General features: G+C 42.8%; 1 protein-coding gene across 3 annotated transcripts in view; it reads left to right on the forward strand.

Annotated features, from left to right (window-relative positions):
* Nucleotides 1–5,194, forward strand: part of FNIP2 (folliculin interacting protein 2) — a 173,289-nt gene extending 168,095 nt beyond the window's left edge. For all 3 annotated transcript variants that reach the window (XM_029617003.1, XM_029616767.1, XM_029616854.1), the window contains one exon: nucleotides 4,905–5,194. In XM_029617003.1, coding sequence (XP_029472863.1) covers nucleotides 4,905–4,983 — 79 coding nt within the window. In that variant the 3' untranslated portion in view covers nucleotides 4,984–5,194. The remainder of the gene's footprint in view (nucleotides 1–4,904) is intronic.
* The last annotated feature ends 13,125 nt before the right edge of the window (nucleotides 5,195–18,319 follow it).

Below are 18,319 nucleotides of genomic sequence, written 5' to 3' on the forward strand. Positions count from 1 at the left end.
TGATAGCTTCACCACCAATCGGTGGTAGTTGAATCCGCTCTCAATAGGGCCAAGCAGTCTCTGACCCATTCCTCTGCACCCCTTGGGAAGGATCACAGAGTGATGGACGCTCTTGAGAGAGAGGTTCTTCAGGGGGATGTGCTCATTGCTTGTATAGCTTCCTACCAACTCTGTATGAGCCAGTCATCAAGGGATATCTGGAAGCAGGTGCAGGTGATGGCAGAGCAGTCTCCTCAGCAGCAGCTGGACACCCTTATATTGCTGGTGTATAAGGGCCTGCAGTGCAGAAAACTTGAGGTCCGCGCGACCTACAATGTTTTTGAAACAGCATCAAGGGTCGCTGCAGCAGGAATCGGTGTCTGCAGAATGGCATGGCTGTGGGTCTCGGATCTCTCACCGGAGGTACAGGAAAGACTTGCGGACATGCTGTTACTGGGGAGAATCTTTTCAGAGATAGAGTGAAAGATGAGTGGCCCAGCTTTGAGTCCACCATGAAATCTTCCAATAATTCTCCGTCAGCACTCTGGACCCGTCCTCCTCTGCTAAGAGTTTGGCAAGATTGGGTTAGAAGAAGAAGTCTTCCTTCCACCAGAGGAAGTACTATCCTCTGCCCCCTCATTCCCGTCAGCATTTGAAGCCTCCCTCTGTGTCTTGGGACCTCAACATGGTGTTAGCTCAGCTGATAAACTCCTTTTGAGCCACTGCGCATCTGTGACCTGAAGTACCGGACCTGAAAGATCATATTTTTGGTGGCTGTCAGTGAGCTTCAGGCCTTAGTGACTTATCCACCTTACACTAAGTTTTATCATGACAGGGCGGTCTTGCATACCCCACCCTGTTTCTGCATAAGGTGGTGACGGACTTCCATCTTAACCAGTCCATCCTCCTGCCAACATTCTTTCCCAGGCCCCATTTGCAACTAGGCAAATGAGCACTGCACAGTTTGTACTGCAAGCAAGCCTTAGCCTTCTATCTGGAGTGGACAGAAGCCCATAGACAGTCCACCCAACTTTTTATTTCTTTTGATAAAAATAAGTTGGGCAGTGCTGTTGTCAAACAGACACTATCCAATTGACTAGCAGATTGCATCTCCTTCTGTTATGCCCAGGCGGGACTGCATCTTAAGGATCATGTCAAAGCTTATTCTGTCAGAGCCATGGCAGCGTTGGTGGCCCACTTGCGAACAGTTCCCATGGAGGAGATCTGCAAGGCTGAGACGTGGAGTTATTGCCACACATTCACATCTCACTATTGCTTGGATAGGGATGGCCGACGTGACAGCAAGTTTGGTCAATCTATCCTTCGGAGTCTTGTTTAAGGTGTAGAACCCAACTTTACCCCGCCTAGGGCCCATTGTTTGGGTTTAGGCTGTCTCCCCCTCTTGTTACCAACAGCACCATTGTTGTGCTTGTTGGCACCTGGTTGGGTGTCTGTTGGTCCCCTTTTATGTTGGGGAGCAGCTTGTAGCTAGAGATTCACCCATGTATGAGGACTACTATCCTGCTTTTCCTTGGAGAAAGCAGAGTTGTTTACCTGTAACAGGTGTTTTCTGAGGACAGCAGGACAGCAGTCCTCACGAAACCCACCCATCATCCTGCGGATTTGGGTTTCTCCTGATTTTTGTTACATATCTAATTCTGTGTTATAAGACTGAGAGGGACCTTGCGTGGACGGGCGATATAGGGCATGCTGGGCATGCTCAGTGTGCCAAGTCAAAGTTCTAGAAAGTTTGACATAAGTTTTCCGGGTTGGGGCTCCATCTGATGATGTCACCCATGTGTGAGGACTAAAATCCTACTGTCCTCGGAGAACACTTGTTACAGGTAAGCAATTCTGCTTTCTATACCAGCATTCTGTATGTTGACTTCCACTTAAAATTAGCTAATAGAAAAGCAGCAAGGTAGGGGAGAGGATACCCTTTTAATAAAGCTGATACAGATGTAGGCTCTCAGGGCTATTTAAATTCTTTTCCCTGGCATTTTATATTGGATCTGTGAACTGGATTAATATGCATATTTTGGACATACTTGAAATCAGATATGTTTGGGGGGGGGGGGTTCATTTAATTTATATATTTGTATATGGCCTCACCAATCTGGGCTACAATAAAACATGAATCAATGAAGTAGTAAAACAAATTTGAGAACTGTATAAATATTTTTGAGGTGGGTGGGTCATAGTTGGTAATTCGATTATTAGGAATGTAAATAGCTGGTTGGCTGGTGAATGTGAGGATTGTCTGGTAACATACCTGCCTGGTGCGAAGCAGGTATACCTCACACGTCACCTAGATAGAGTTTTAGACAGTGCTGGGGAGGAGCTGGCTGTCGTGGTACATGTGGGCACCAGAACATAAGAAAATATGGGAGAGAATTTCTGGAAGCCAAATTTATGATTTTAGATAGAAAGCTGAAATCCGGAACCTCCAGGGTAGCATTCTCTGAAATTCTCCCTGTTCCACGCGCAGGTCCCCACAAGCAGGCAGAGCTCCGGAGTCTCAGTGCCTGGATGAGATGATGGTGCAAGGAAGGAAGGATTCAGTTTTGTAAGGGACTGGGAAACTGTTTGGGAAAGGAGGAGCCTTTTCTGAAGGGACAGGCTCCACCTTAACCAGGGTGGAATTAGGCTGCTGGCACTAACCTTTAAAAAGGAGAGAGAGCAGCTTTTAAACTAGAAGAAAGGGGAAAGCCGACAGTCGCTCAGTAGCAAATGGTTCAGAGGGAGGTATCTTCGAAGGATACTAATGTAGCATCTCAATAGAGAGCATTCAATAAAAGGAAAACTAGTCCATGTGCCTATAAGTAATCATCTGAGCTAAAAGATTCCAAATTATGCCTGTCAATTTATTACCAGAGGATGTGGTTAAGGCAGTTAGTGTAGCTGGGTTTAAAAAAAGTTTGGGTAAGTTCCTGGAGGAGAAGTCCATAAACAGTTATTAATCAGTAGGGAAACCCCTGCTTGTTGCAAGCATTAGTAGCTTGGGATTTATTTAATGTTTGGATACTTGCCAGGTACTTGTGATTTGGATTGGCCACTGTTGGAAACAGGATGCTGGGCTTGATGGATCCTTGGTCTGACCCAGTATGGCATATCTCACGTTCTTATGAAGGGGCTGAGATGGGTGGCTGAGGTGTTATTGTAGAAGAGTTTTATACAGTAATTTTTATTGTACACCACTTTGTATTGGGCCAATAAGGCAGTATAGAGGAAATTATAATAAATAAACCACACAGACATAAACATAAAAACTCATATATTTTTTATATATGCATAAAACAAATAACCCATAAGACTTAAAAGCCTAAGGGCTTCATTTATTAAGCATTTTTCCCATAGACACAAAATTGGAGAAAAGCCTTCATAAATCAGGCCCTAAGATTGGTAATTTGGAATCCTAAGGTCCTTAAAATGTAACCACATTCCAAAGATCCTTGATAGAAATTGACAGACATGTGGAAGTCCATGTTCAGCACTACTTAGCCAGGTAACTACTCATCTGGCAAAATAGCCAGCTAGGTGGTTGTCAGGGTAGAAACTTAACTGGGAGAAGTTGAGTTAGCTAGATAAGTTATCCAGCTAACTCTGGTCCCACCAGAGACCTTTCCTAAAGTTTAGCTGTATAGACTTAGCCGGCAAATTTTTACATCGCTGGTTACATTCAGCAGCATAGCCGTGCTGCTGAATATCCTGGCTAAGTTAAATGGATGAGTTTATCTGGCTAGATAGCTCAGCTGAATAGTGGCTGATTATGGACCTCAAGGATTCTACATCCACCATAGAGTAATCCAACCAAACTGTAAAAATTCAGTATAACAAACAAACCTGAAGAAGCTCAGCAATAAAAGTGCTCATTTTGTATACAGGGTAAAACCCCCAGTTTAACCCCTGTGCAGAATATTTCTGAGAGCCATGTTTTTACCTTGTGTGAATTGAGAACAGAAGGAGACAGCTTGCATGCATAAACATGTTCTTTTAAAGGTGTCGTCTCCATCCAGCCGCTTCACTTGGGTTCTTAAGTGGATTTTTGGCAGTCTTCACACACTGTGTTCTCTTTCCACTTAAGTAAAATAACAGATGAAAGGACAGACTGGTCCCAAAGAACTGTAGAAAAACAGTTGAACCCTATTAAAATCCCTTTATTACAATGAAAATCTATTGAATGTACACAGAGAGAGAGAGAGAGAGAGAGAGAGAGTGTGTGTGTGTGTGTGTGTGTGTAAAACAAATTCCTACAACAATGCAAACCTCGAGCTGTAGGAGAACTATTAACAATAAGATATCTTTTGCTCTGAGATCATAATAAATGGATTTACACTGCACAGTATGTATAAAATATAGTTTGTCAGTGTTTCCCAACCTTTTCAAGCACGTGTTGCACCAACATCTACGGAGCAGGTACTGCGGACATGCGGGAGGACTCATGTGGCCAAAAGAAGAGCCTAGAGAAACACTGAAATCCTCGCCAGTCTCTCTTCCAAACTTTAAAACAGGGCTTCCCAAACCTGTCCTGGGGACCCCACAGCCAGTCAGGTTTTCGGGATATGCACAATGAACACGCATGAGATAAATTTGCGTATCGTGGAGACTCAGTATATGCTAATTTTATCTTGTGCATATTCATTGTACATATCTTGAAAACCCAGCTGGCTGTGGGGGTCCCCAGGACAGGTTTCGGAAGCCCTGCTTTAAAAAAAAAAAAAAAGGAAGAGAGGGGGCAGAGACATACAGGCACCTGTCAAAATGGACCCGCTCCCTCTATATACAGGTGCAGGAGAAGGGAGATGTCGGTAGCCTAGTATGTCATAAAATACTAAATCTGAATATTGCTGGAGGCTGACATGACAAACCTTTTTGGCTGTCTTTCTGTATACTTCTAAAAGGGGCATATATCTTTTCTTTTCTAGGATTGAATCGAACGACCTGCCTTTATTGGCTGCTGTCGCCAGCACCCACTCTCCTTACGTGGCTCAGATACTTCTATAAGCTAAAGTGCCTCAGGGTATCCGTTCTTTCACCTGATGAAGGCACCAGAGGAAGAGCAGAGAAAGTGGCCGGACTGAGGAAATCCGTCGACGAAGCCACATTCTGCCCTTTTCCTTCACCTTAACAACGTCGTCCCCTGCCGGAGAGTTTACAGGATTTAAGAGGCATTCAGGTTTTAAGTACTTCAGCTTGCCTCTGTGCTGCAAAAAAACAAAAACAAAAAACAGTGCACCCGCAGCTTTCTCTTTGCACTTCTCAGAAAACTAAATTGGTTGTAACACTACAGTGAACACTTGTCCTGCTGGAAATGAGCAACGTGGCCCGCGCTAGTTCTCCGCAGAACTGCATCACCAAGCATCGGCTGCTCTTGTCTTAGCCACGTACATGCATCATTCCTGCGTTTTCATATGGGACGGGGAAATGGCTTTCATGCTGTTCGAGCAGAATGAAACAGTGAACGTGGATTTAGCTGTTGGATTTTCTTGCTCGTCTGCTTGCTCTGAAAGCCACCCGAGCTGCGCGGTGGCACGCTAAGTGTTACCACTGCAGTGTTCTTAAAGGGACAAACTTGGTCCATGGAGAGGAAAGGGGCCTCTGTTTAATTTTTATTGTAAGTTTACATAGATTGTTGCATACGATGCGATGCGCTCTCTGGAGGGGATAAGGATTTGTATGGTGAGCGTGCACAAGGGCATTGCTCCTGTGTCTTAATACCATCAGATTTTTAAACCTCTGCTTTTTTTTTTTTTTTTTTCCCCCTGTAAGTTTTGAATCACACTACAATACATTGTAAGGCTCGTAAAGTGTTCGTCGGAGACATGCCATAGGATGAAACGAGATTGGTCTTTCTCGCTGTATTAGTGCTTTCAAGCTTTTTTTGATTAAAAAGGGGTCATTTGGACTAGCTTAGGGGCCGATGCAATACAGTGCGCCCGCTATCGGATGCTGGTTAAATAGGCGCTAATCCACCCCCTAATGCAATAGGAGGATAAGCGCCTATTTAACGTGTGCCCAACGCGGAGTGAATGAGTTGTCGCTCATCACATGCAAATGCATGTGAATGAGGCTATTACTCATTCACTCCAAATGCAAAAAGATAAATGTGCGTCTCAGACGCACATTTATCGCTCAGATATTAATGCCTGCCTGGAGCAGGCGGTTAATAGCTGAACGCATTGAAAAAAAAGTACAGAAAAGCAGAAAGAACTGCTTTTCTGTACTTTTTTTAAAGTTAAAAAAAAGAAAAATAAAACCTCTTCCAGCTGCTTTGAAGACTGACGTCAATAATCTCGGCATCTGTTTTCATAACCTGCTGACTGCAGTTATGAAAACAGACGCCGAATTTATCGGTAATGGTGTTCATAACCGGCAGACCACCGGTAACTGCGGGGTCGTGTTAGCAAGGAGACACTAAGGTCGCGCTAGCAACCCTAGCGCCTCCTTGCTAGCGTGACCCCTAACTTGCGGGTGTCATGCATGTACCCTGAAAGCGGGCGCTGAAAGGTCAGTGCCCGCTTTCCGCAAATTTTATTGCATCGGCCCCTTAGTTACCTTAACCTCAAAGAAAAATCAAGTATGTCTTTTTTTGTTTGTTTTTAAATCGGATCTGGTCACTTTTTTTTTTCATAGCAGTTGGAGTATTTTTCTTTATACCCTTGTAAGAAGAGACTCTTGTCCACCTGAAGATCTAACCTGTATGAAAAAGGTGGCATTAATCCGAGAATTTCTCAGGCTTCTGGGAAACAATAAGGCATCTAGCCTCATTATTCCTAGAAGGCAGGATTTACTGCAAGTTATAAATAAAATTTTATTGGAATTACACACCTGAGGCACGCCTGGCCCCCAAAGCAGATGAGCAGTACAAGCTGTGTTCTTTGTTTTGATCCAATAAAAAGTACCTGCACCTCCAGCAAAACCATCCATTACAACGAACCTTCACAACCTTATTTTATTAGTATTATTATTTTTTGCACTGTTATCTCTGCCTATCTATGTACTAAAGTCTGGTGAGTTGTTTTTTTTTCCTGGAGTGGTCAGAGATCAAGCTTAGCAGTGAATCTCAGGAGTTACATTGCCCCTTAGAAAAATTCGCACAAAGTGTGCCGATAAAACCTGCACGAATTGATGCGGCCAATTAGTGTTTTCCCTGCTGTTGGTCCCTCCCCTGACGCTATACTACTTGTGCAGTTTCCAAAATGAAGAAACCATGTTCATTTCAGCCGGGGTTTACCCTCGATTTAAAATCTTCTGCTTTACTCGCTGCTAGGCCATTTAGCAGTCCTTTTGGGTTTTTTCCCAGAAACGTTCTAGTAAGCCTTTCTCCTTTGCTATAATGAATTGTGTGCACATGGGAAGTGTGTATCTTTATTTTATTTTTTTCTCAACGCTGTAACTAAAATCTGCCTGCCTTCTTTCCAGATCGCCCCACCTTCCCTCCCTTTTCTCGTGTAGAAGTCTGCTCCGAATGTTCAGTCAAAGAACATTGCAAGACTGGCAGACTTCCCTCTGATGTACTATGTCTGTAGTTAGTGCCAGTGTCCCCATATAATTAGAGCAGTTGAATTGTTAAAAACATGAAGTATTTTATAACCGTTAACCAGGTTTAACAAATTTTGGGCTTAAAAAAAAACAAAACTTTATAAAATTAAAACAAACTGAAAAGTTTTTCTTTTTTTCTCTTTCCCAAAATACTACCTCAGTTGTTCAGATTACATTGTTCTTGCACTTTTTTCAGCTTTGTAAGTCTTAGTGTGGAAAGAAGCTTCTTTTATTTTTTACACAGCATTCTGCTGCCAAAGCTAGTGAGTGTGGCTCCGCAGAGCAGAAGGCATGTGAAAATCTCCTGTTGTCAACTGTTCAAAACGCTTTCATTTTACCTTCTGGTTTTTTTTTTTTGTGACATGACTATAAGGGATGCGAAACCAGGAAAGAAGATCGTGCTGAAAACTGATAATGAAATAAAAGGTGTAGCTTTTAAAAAGCTGTAAAATGTACACAAGATTTTCAATTGGAATACCTTCTCATCAGTATTAATGGCAGGTCTGCAAGGATCCAACACTGCAGTTTACATCCTTTTGGCATACAAAGTGTTATTCTTTGGTGCTCCTTTGGGTGGATTTTCTCGCTGATCCTTTGGGTTTCCATCCTGACCCAAATCAGCCTGACTAAGGCTACAGTGCAATGAGGCTTCAGGTACTGGTGGCAACTTTCTTAATCATTTATTAAAAAAAAAAAAAAAAATTACTTCTTGAAAATATTTGAGTTTGGATAACTTTGTGCAGAAATTCAAGACTCGAGGAAACTATGATTTAGAAACAGCAAACCCTACATCTGCGCATAAAAGGGACTAAGTAAACGTGACCATTCGCCACCTTTAATTATCAATTATCATTATCAATTGCACCATCATGAAAATCCTAAAGGTGGAAGCCTGCAATTTTCTTCTCAGCCCTTCTGATGTTTGCATGCAGTTAATTCTCTCTGCTCTGCTTACTGGGGCCCATGATCCACGTATTATGAGCCAGGAAGCTTGGAGAAGGAAGTGGTGCCCATAAACGGCAGGACTGGGTAAGAAATAATCAAGCAAATTTTCAAAGACTGCGTGTGTAAAAATACAGGGATTAATCGCAGAAGTGCCAGGCCCTGAAAAAGGGGGAGGGGCGGGACGGAGACGGGGCAGGACAGCGGCAATTAGCTGCTGCCTCAGGGAAGCGCATGCCGGCAGCTGGTCGGCGTGTGGAAAATACTTCTGCTCCAGAGGGAGCAGTAAGTAGTGAAATAAAATTTGGGGTAGCTAGGTAGGGGTTAGAGGTCGGAGGGGAAAGGGAAGGACGGTTAGGCAGGGGGTAGGGAAGTTCCCTCCCAGTACGCTCCTTAATTGGAGGGAACTGGAAAAAAGGCTGCGCGCGTCGGTGCGTAATTTGAAAATTTCGCCTCCCTCTCCGTGCGTGCGAGCTGCTGTCCGCCTGCACATGCGTGCGGGTGTTAAAATCCGGTGCGCATGTGCACGCGGACATCGGGATTTATAACACGCACGTGCTGGCGTGCGCATGTTATAAAATTGGCGCGTCCATGTGCGCGCACGTGGTTTTGAAAATCAACCCCAAAATGAGTATAATATGCAGAAAACAATCTCTCTCCGCCCCTACTCCTTAGTCAGAAGGCTGGGTAGCTATTCTAATGGCAGCTTCTGTTGAGGGTTTTGGTTTGTTTTAATTATCAAACACTAAATTGCATTTCTCGAGATATATATATATATATATATATATTTTTTTTTATTTTTTTTTTTAAATTTTAGTGAAGTTTTCACTTCTGGGGATAGAAAAACCCAAGCTTTGTAAACTGCCAAACTGTGTCAACTCATAAAGGACTCAGTCACTGTGTTAAGCAGACTTTGTGCCCTACTGTCAGTTTTCTCTGAATAACCAGAAGTGGTTTTATCCAGGCAGATATACCATACAAGCACTCTCTGTGCCATGATGAAACAGAAGAGGTGTTGGATGCTGACTGGTTTATCAACATGGAAAGAATTTGCATTCTGTTGTGCTTAATTGCTATCTGTTCTTAAAGCGCAGGTTCTTATACTTGATGTATATTTGGTTGAATAGTTGGATTGAATTGTTAATGTCAGGTACACTGTGTGAAGATTTTCTGTTATTGTATCATTTGATCTATTTTGTTATGTGAAATTTTGTGCAATAAACTTTTGAATACACTGCAGTACTGGTGGTCTTTAAATGGTGACTTTTAAAAGCCCGACGTGCACATTGGTTGGGCGATGCGCAAATATGTCTGGCTCGTGTACACCAAGTGGATTATAAAAGCCGCCAAGATATGCGCGTATCTCCTGGAGTGCGCACATCTCAAACGTTTTCAAATAGGGATGGAGCCATGGGCATTTCAGGGATGTGCTCGTAAATAATTACGCAATCCGACACGTGCCAAGGCCCCAGCCGCTTAACTTTTCTTCTGCTGTGGTTGATGTGTAAGTTAAAAAATAAAGAAAAATAGGCAGATCTGTGGGGTTTTAAGGGTCAGAGCTAACTGGGGGAGTGAAGGCTATCAAACAGTGGGAGGTTGGAGGACCTTTCTCTTAACTGGGCGAACTGGGGACGAACTGATAAAACTGTGAATGGCAGTGCACGCACCTTTTAATATTCCCTGCAGAATCTGCACACACGTGTGCGTGCCCACTTAAAATTTGGCACACGTGCACGCCACCAGACTATTTTATAACGCGCACAAGTACCGAAATTACCGGTACCATTTATGTATGGAATTACCCTCTTATGAAACAATCATTTAAAAAAACCCTCTTTTTTCAAGAATATGCACATAATATTCCTGGTTGCACCCTCTGAGTTCGTGTAACACACACGTTTATGCATGAACAAAGAGAACCGTGGATACAGCCTCGCACGTTTTTGGGAATATAAGTCCTTTTGTGAAATACAATTAGCGGTTCATCATATCCAATACTCGTGGAAAGCCCCTGATGTAGCCTTTAATTTTGGGCGAAACTCAGCCTGAGTCGGGCCATTCATGCATTCATGATTTTATAAACTTCCGCCCTGCCGCCTCTTTTCCAGGCTGAAGAGCCCTAACCTGTGTAGCCTCTCAGCACAAGGGAAGCCATTCCGTCCCATTCCCTTTTTCATTTCTATTGCTGTCCTCTGCACCTTTTCTAGTTCTGTTATGTCTTTTTCAAGATAGGGGCGACCAGAACTGCACACAATACTCGGAAGTATGGTCGCTCCATGGTTCAATGCAGAGCACACTATATTTTCCATTTTATTCTCTATTTTCAGATCATTGTTAACTTTGTTTGCTTTTTTGACCGCTGCTGCACACTGTGCTGCAAATTTCAATGTTTTGTTTTATTGCATATGTTTATTTGTAAATCGCCTAGAATATAAGCACATAAGAACATGTCATACTGGGTCAGACCAAGGGTCCATGAAGCCCAGCATCCTGTTTCCAACAGTGGCCAATCCAGGCCATAAGAACCTGGCAAGTACCCAAAAACTGTCTATTCCATGTTACTGTTGATAGTAATAGCAGTGGCTATTTTCTAAGTCAAATTAATTAATAGCAGGTAATGGACTTCTCCTCCAAGAACTTATCCAATCCTTTTTTAAACACAGCTACACTAACTGCACTAACCACATCCTCTGGCAACAAATTCCAGAGTTTAATTGTTTTAAATGTGCCACATGCTAACTTCATGGAGTGCCCCCTAGTCTTTCTATTGTCTGAAAGAGTAAATAACGATTCACATCTACCTGTTCTAGACCTCTCATGATTTTAAACACCTCTATCATATCCCCCCTCAGCCGTCTTTTCTCCAAGCTGAAAAGTCCTAACCTCTTTAGTCTTTCCTCATAGGGGAGCTGTTCCATTCCCCTTATCATTTTGGTCGCCCTTCTCTGTATCTTCTCCATCGCAACTATATCTTTTTTGAGATGCGGCAACCAGAATTGTACACAGTAGTCAAGGTGCGGTCTCACCATGGAGCAATACAGAGGCATTATGACATTTTCCGTTTTATTCACCATTCCCTTTCTAATAATTCCCAACATTCTGTTTGCTTTTTTGACTGCCGCAGCACACTGAACCGACGATTTCAATGTGTTATCCACTATGATGCCTAGATCTCTTTCTTTGGTGGTAGCACCTAATATGGAACCTAACATTGGGTAACTATAGCAAGGGTTATTTTTCCCTATATGCATCACCTTGCACTTATCCACATTAAATTTCATCTGCCATTTGGATGCCCAATTTTCCAGTCTCACAAGGTCTTCCTGCAATTTATCACAATCTGCTTGTGATTTAACTACTCTGAACAATTTTGTATCATCTGCAAATTTGACTACCTCACTCGTCTTATTTCTTTCCAGATCATTTATAAATATATTGAAAAGTAAGGGTCCCAATACAGATCCCTGAGGCACTCCACTGCCCACTCCCTTCCACTGAGAAAATTGTCCATTTAATCCTACTCTCTGTTTCCTGTCTTTTAGCCAGTTTGTAATCCACGAAAGGACATCGCCACCTATCCCATGACTCTTTACTTTTCCTAGAAGCCTCTCATGAGGAACTTTGTCAAACGCCTTCTGAAAATCCAAGTACACTACATCTACCGGTTTACCTTTATCCACATGTTTACTAACTCCTTCAAAAAAGTGAAGCAGATTTGTGAGGCAAGACTTGTTCCATTAAACCATGTCTTTCTATATGTTCTGTGATTTTGATATTTAGAACACTTTCCACTATTTTTCCTGGCACTGAAGTCAGGCTAACCAGTCTGTAGTTTCCCAGATCGCCCCTGGAGCCCTTTTTAGATATTGGGGTTACATTAGCTATCCTCCAGTCTTCAGGTACAATGGATGATTTTAATGATAGGTTACAAATTTTTACTAATAGGTCTGAAATTTCATTTTTGAGTTCCTTCAGAACTCTGGGGTGTAAACCATCTGGTCCAGGTGGTTTACTATTCTTCAGTTTGTCAATCAGGCCTACCACATCTTCTAGGTTCACCGTGATTTGGTTCAGTCCATCTGAATCATTACCCATGAAAACCTTCTCCAGTATGTGTACCTCCCCAACATCCTCTTCAGTAAACACAGAAGCAAAGAAATCATTTAATCTTTCCGCGATAGCCTTATCTTCTCTAAGTGCCCTTTAACCCCTTGATCATCTAACGGTCCAACTGACTCCCTCACCGGCTTTCTGCTTCGGATATATTTTTAAAAGTTTTTACTGTGAGTTTTTGCCTCTATGGCCAACTTCTTTTCAAATTCTCTCTTACCCTGTCTTATCAATGTCTTACATTTAACTTGCCAACGCTTATGCATTATCCTATTTTCTTCTGTTGGATCCTTCTTTCAATTTTTGAATGAAGATCTTTTGGCTAAAATAGCTTCTTTCACCTCCCCTTTTAACCATGCCGGTAATCATTTTGCCTTCTTTCCACCTTTCTTAATGTGTGGAATACATCTGGACTGTGCTTCTAGGATGGTATTTTTTAACAATGACCACACCTCTTGCACACTTTTTACCTTTGTAGCTGCTCCTTTCAGTTTTTTTCTAACTATTTTTCGCATTTTATCAAAGTTTCCCTTTTGAAAGTTTAGCACGAGAGCCGTGGATTTGCTTACTGTCCCTCTTCCAGTCATTAATTCAAATTTGATCATATTATGATCACTATTACCCCGCGGCCCCACTACCGTTACCTATCTCACCAAATCCTGTGCTCCACTGAGAATTAGATCTAAAATTGCACCCTCTCTTATCTGTTCCTGAACCAATGGTATTCAACCATGAAGCTCGGTATAGAAAAATGTGAAATAAATAAATAAATAAATAAATAAATTGCTCCACAAAAATGTCATTTATTCCATCCAGGAACTTTATATCTCTAGCATGTGCCGATGATACATTTACCCAGTCAATATTGGGGTAATTGAAATCTCCCATTATTATCGCACTACCAATTTGGTTAGCTTCCCTAATTTCTCTTAGCATTTCACTATAAGCAGTATATAAAGTAAATAAATATCGTCCACAAGGACTCCTAAGGTCTTTTCCTGGGTGATGGCACCCAATTCAGAAACTAGCATTGTGTACCTTGGGATTATTTTTCTCTATGTGCATCACTTCACACTTTTTCACATTAAATTTCATCTGCCATTCAGTAGCCTGGTCTCCTAGTCTCACAAGGGTCTTCTGCAGTTCCTTGCAATCTGCTGCTGTTTCAACAACTTTATGTTATCTGCAGATTTGATCACCTCACTCATAGTTCACTTTTCCAGATCATTTATGAATTCTTAATGTTTTATTGGCCAATGTAACGCCCCTTAACCTCCAAGCACTTTCAGCATAGTGTCCCTCTCTATGCCTCATCCAAGGGCCGTGTAACCTACAGCTTCTCTTATAGGCCCTGCTGCCTAGTTTCTCTTCCTGCCTCCCATGCTCAGGGTCTGTTTGGAGAGTATGCACATTCAGCTGCTCCTCCCCACCCCCTTTTGATGGCGAAGATGCACATCTGCCCATTATTTTAACTTACATGTGTAACTTTCCTGTCATACACACAACTTTTTTTTGTCAGGGAAGTTACATGTGTAAACTACTGTGCATGCACAGCTGAAAAATGACACGACACAGGTCAGGTGCATAATGTATTCTATGGTATAAAGAACACCTCAAAAGGAATAGCAAAGGGAGGAGAGATTGAAATGAGCAAGATAATTGAATGACCAAGAACAGGGAATTTAGTTTATAAGATTCATAACCCCACAGTTACATGAAATTGCTGAGAGATATAGCACCCCTTTTAGTCTTATTTTTTAACCTTTAATGAGAATTTTTATATTTCCTGGTAATTAGGAATGTCCCTTTGCAATTGCTTGCATATTGCCAAACTGTGCAGAATCAAGCCCCATCATCTTTGTTCCTGGTGAAAGAAAGTTAGAAATGTAAAACATGGCAGAGTGATCATGGTAGGAATTAATTCTAATACTGCTAGTTGCTTGAACTTTAATATTCTGTTGCTTGATGTCTGAAATCAAGGACCAAGCCTTATAGCTTTACTGTGTGGCTATAACAAAATTCCATACTTTAGCTGATTTTTATAGTCTGTTTTTCAGCACTGTAGGTATTTCCCTATCCCCAGAGAGCTCATAATCTTAAATTTGTACCTGAGGCAACAGAGGGTTGCCCAAGGTCACAAGGAGCAATGGTGGGATTTGAATTCTGGTCTCCCTGGTTTATAGCCCACTGCTCTAACCACTAGGCTACTCTTCATGGTAGTGGCTGTAAAAACCTTTTTTTTTTTTTTTTTTTTTAGATCTTTGTTGCTGGTTTCTCACAGGGAACTGAAGAGTCAGTCAACAAGGAAGAAAAGCAAACTAAAAACTAGTATCAATTAGTTATTTATAACCAATATACTTCTGCTGCCTTATTTATTTCTCATCCCCTGATCTGCCCCAGCCTCTCTATCCCTTCTGATACAACTCTTTTGGGAAGGCCATGTACCGCTTGGCGGAATTTGATTCTGTATTGTAATATCATGCCTCTGTTGAGGCAGATGGCAGAAAGATATCTGACCCAATGCAGCATGCGCTCATACTGTGCACAAATCTTGACTTTACAGAGGAGACAGCAGGTCCTGCTTATAACTCTCTTAAGAACATAAGAAATTGCCATGCTGGGTCAGACCAAGGGTCCAACAAGCCCAGCATCCTGTTTCCAACAGAGGCCAAACCAGGCCACAAGAACCTGGCAATTACCCAAACACCAAGAAGATCCCATGCTACTGATGCAATTAATAGCAGTGGCTATTCCCTAAGTAACAGTACACAGCTCCTATCTGCTCCCTTCTACCTCAGGAGTGCCGACCCTGCACCACAGCATAGTGCAAGATTTGTGACTCCTGTTGTAACTCTCCAGTGTTTTGTTTTTTTTTATCTGGGGGTGGGGTGTCTTGCGACCGTTGCTGCTCGATGTCCTCACTCCGCCCTCTTTACCTCTGGTGCGACTCCCTCCGGGTCTGGTGGACGGCTGGCTGCCACGGCGTCTCCATGCCGTCTCCCTCCTGCATCCCCGGACCGGCTCGACTTTGCAGATCCGCCATGTTGCCTGAAGACCTAGGGCGCGCGGGCGCGTGCTCTGAAGTACCAGCAAGAGCGCAAACCTCAGGGGCGTCCCCCTGAGATGACGTCATCCGCTTCCAATATTTAAAGGTCTCTATTTCACTATCTAACTGAGTTAGCAAGGGGTTGGGTATGGGACTGTGTCTCGCTACCTACGGACTACTCCCCCCAAGCTCCTCTGCCTCCTCGGACTTACCAGAGGTACCCGCTCCTCGGGGGCCTCGCTCTTTTTCTTTACTTTCAGATTACAGCTAGGAACCGGTACTCGCTCCTCAAGGGCCCATGTTCCTGGACACCCTGAAGATTCTCTATTACCTGGAAGCTATCGCTGCTACAAACAATTGTGAATTACCATCGCTCTTTCAGAGCTTTCCCTGGAACCAGGTACTCGCTCCTCGAGGGCCTAAACCTTTCCAGCTCCTGAGCTTCCTTGAGACTTTATGTGAGTTTTTGTCATCTAGTTCTGTTCATGAACTCTGCCTACTCTGCCTATTCACTTTCTACAGTTTCTCAACAGCTCAGCCATCCTGGATCGCTGTTCCAGTATCTGAGGGACTACAGCCCTGCCGGGCATATCAGCTCACTACTGCCACCTCTGGTGGTTTAAAAAACCTGTTTAATAAAAGAACTAATGTGTTTCTGTCTCCATACTCAAGCCTAGCCCGTGGTCCCTCTCGGGATATCCTCCCGGGGGCATGGTCATCTGCCACCGGCCCAGGGATCCACCCACAACTATATCAGATTCATTACAGATTGCTACTCCTTAGCAAGACGATATCTGAGACACTACAGATTGCTAACTCCGCCTACGGAATACATCAGATTGCTACTCCTATCTGGTTGCTCCTCCTACCAACATAGCGGATTATGACAGGGGGTGACTAAGCATTACATTCCTTTTGCCCAGTTTCGACTTCTGTAATCCCTGTACCACACAGAATCGTCTTCCCAGCTTTGGGGAGCATTGGGGTCACTCTCCCAAGGTGGGGAGATCGAATCTCAGGGGCTATGAGCTGGGGGCAGGATGACCTGCAGGGTCAGAACTGGGCCAAGGACACTCCAGAGTTAAAATAAATAAATAAAAATCTATGGCCCGTCAAAAGTTGGTACACTACCATAAAATGTTTACTGCAGAATCTTCGGAATAAAACATATTGACAAACACCAAATCGTAGAGGTAATCAACCAAAATTTACAGTTTTTAATCAGCTCTTCACTCCTCAAACATTAAATACTTCTTGCTTCTTATTCTACACTTCTCTTCCTTTAGTAATGGTTACTTCTTCTGTTAATGCAATATATATTTCTACTTCACCTTCTTTTTTACTCAGTCTCTACCCAGGTCTATCCTGGCCCTCTTTTCCTTTCCATTAAAACAGTTACTCACAATGTCCTGTTCAGCTCTAGGAAGAAATTCCTCTGATGCAGCAGGTAGGAATACACTGAGCCCTGCATTAAGTCCCTGCTGGTGGAGGTTGCTTCCTGGTCCATGCAAGTCCCCATGCAAGTCCCCATGCAAGTCCCCACCACGGTTAAGTGCAGGTTTCTTCAGATCTTCAAAAACAGTAAGGCAACACTTTAGTTTCTTTCCTTCAGGCTTCCTTGAGATTATGGGAGAAAATCTCTGCCCCTTACCTGCTACTCCCTTCCGTAACCCTGGGAGAGGATCACAGCTCCAACCTTTATCTGTCCTTTCAATCTGGAGCAGCCTCAGACTCAGTAGAGGCAAGACTTTTATTTACTTGTCCCATTGACTGAGCCCAAAGGGGCTGTATCCCATTGTCAGTCAAGAAGGGCAAGTAACACCCTCTGACCAAGAGATGACCTGCAAGCCCTGGAAAAATCTCACTCTAGTTCTAATGTAACCTTTTGCACTTTCCTCATCCTGTGCACCCTTTACAACTGTTAATAGCCTTTTCAGATTTCCCATAAGGGGAAAATCCACAACTTTACATTGTACCTCTTTAGAAATATAAAATGCTGTATACTCTGTGGCAGAGGGGTGCCAGACTTCCTATTCAGTCCTTCAGGAAAGATTGATGTACCTGTGACATGTTTTCAGTAGAATTTTTTAACCTTTTTTTTTTTTTTTCTTAAAGTCAATGACATGAGTTGTGTAATATGTTTGCCTACCTTTATTAACTAACAGTGCCCTTTTTGGGGTTGCCAAGGACTGTGCTGTAGCAATAGCATATTATACAAAGAGAAGATATTGTATCTGTTCCAACTGGAATTCACTTTGTTGTGCCTGATGACTGCTCTCGAGTTCTGAAAAAAATGGCATCAGTGTGGGGCATATATTACTCATGTGGCCCCAGATACAGACTTATTGCATCACAGGCCCAATAGCATAGGTGATTCTGGGTCTAAGCAAAAAAATAAATAAAATAAATCCACGTGTGAGAGTTGAGTATAGATTCTCCTTCCTTCACTCTCCAGCTCTAGATTTCATATTCCTTGCTAGGCTTCCCCTGTTCTCATTGACACAGCTACCAACCTTAGGTGACAACCTAGAGGGGATGGAACTCAGCAATACAGAAATAATTTAAAGAAAAAAAAAATCAACCAAAAGAAGAAAAGGCAAGATACAACCTGGGCAGTACAATTGACCTCTTCTTCAACTGTTAGTTCCCATTTCTCCTCCTGGGCTAGCACCAGTGATCTGTTTAGCATCAAAAAACAAA

The sequence above is a fragment of the Rhinatrema bivittatum genome, chromosome 1 (genome assembly GCF_901001135.1).
Source record: "Rhinatrema bivittatum chromosome 1, aRhiBiv1.1, whole genome shotgun sequence".
Classification (NCBI taxonomy): Eukaryota; Metazoa; Chordata; class Amphibia; order Gymnophiona; family Rhinatrematidae; genus Rhinatrema; species Rhinatrema bivittatum.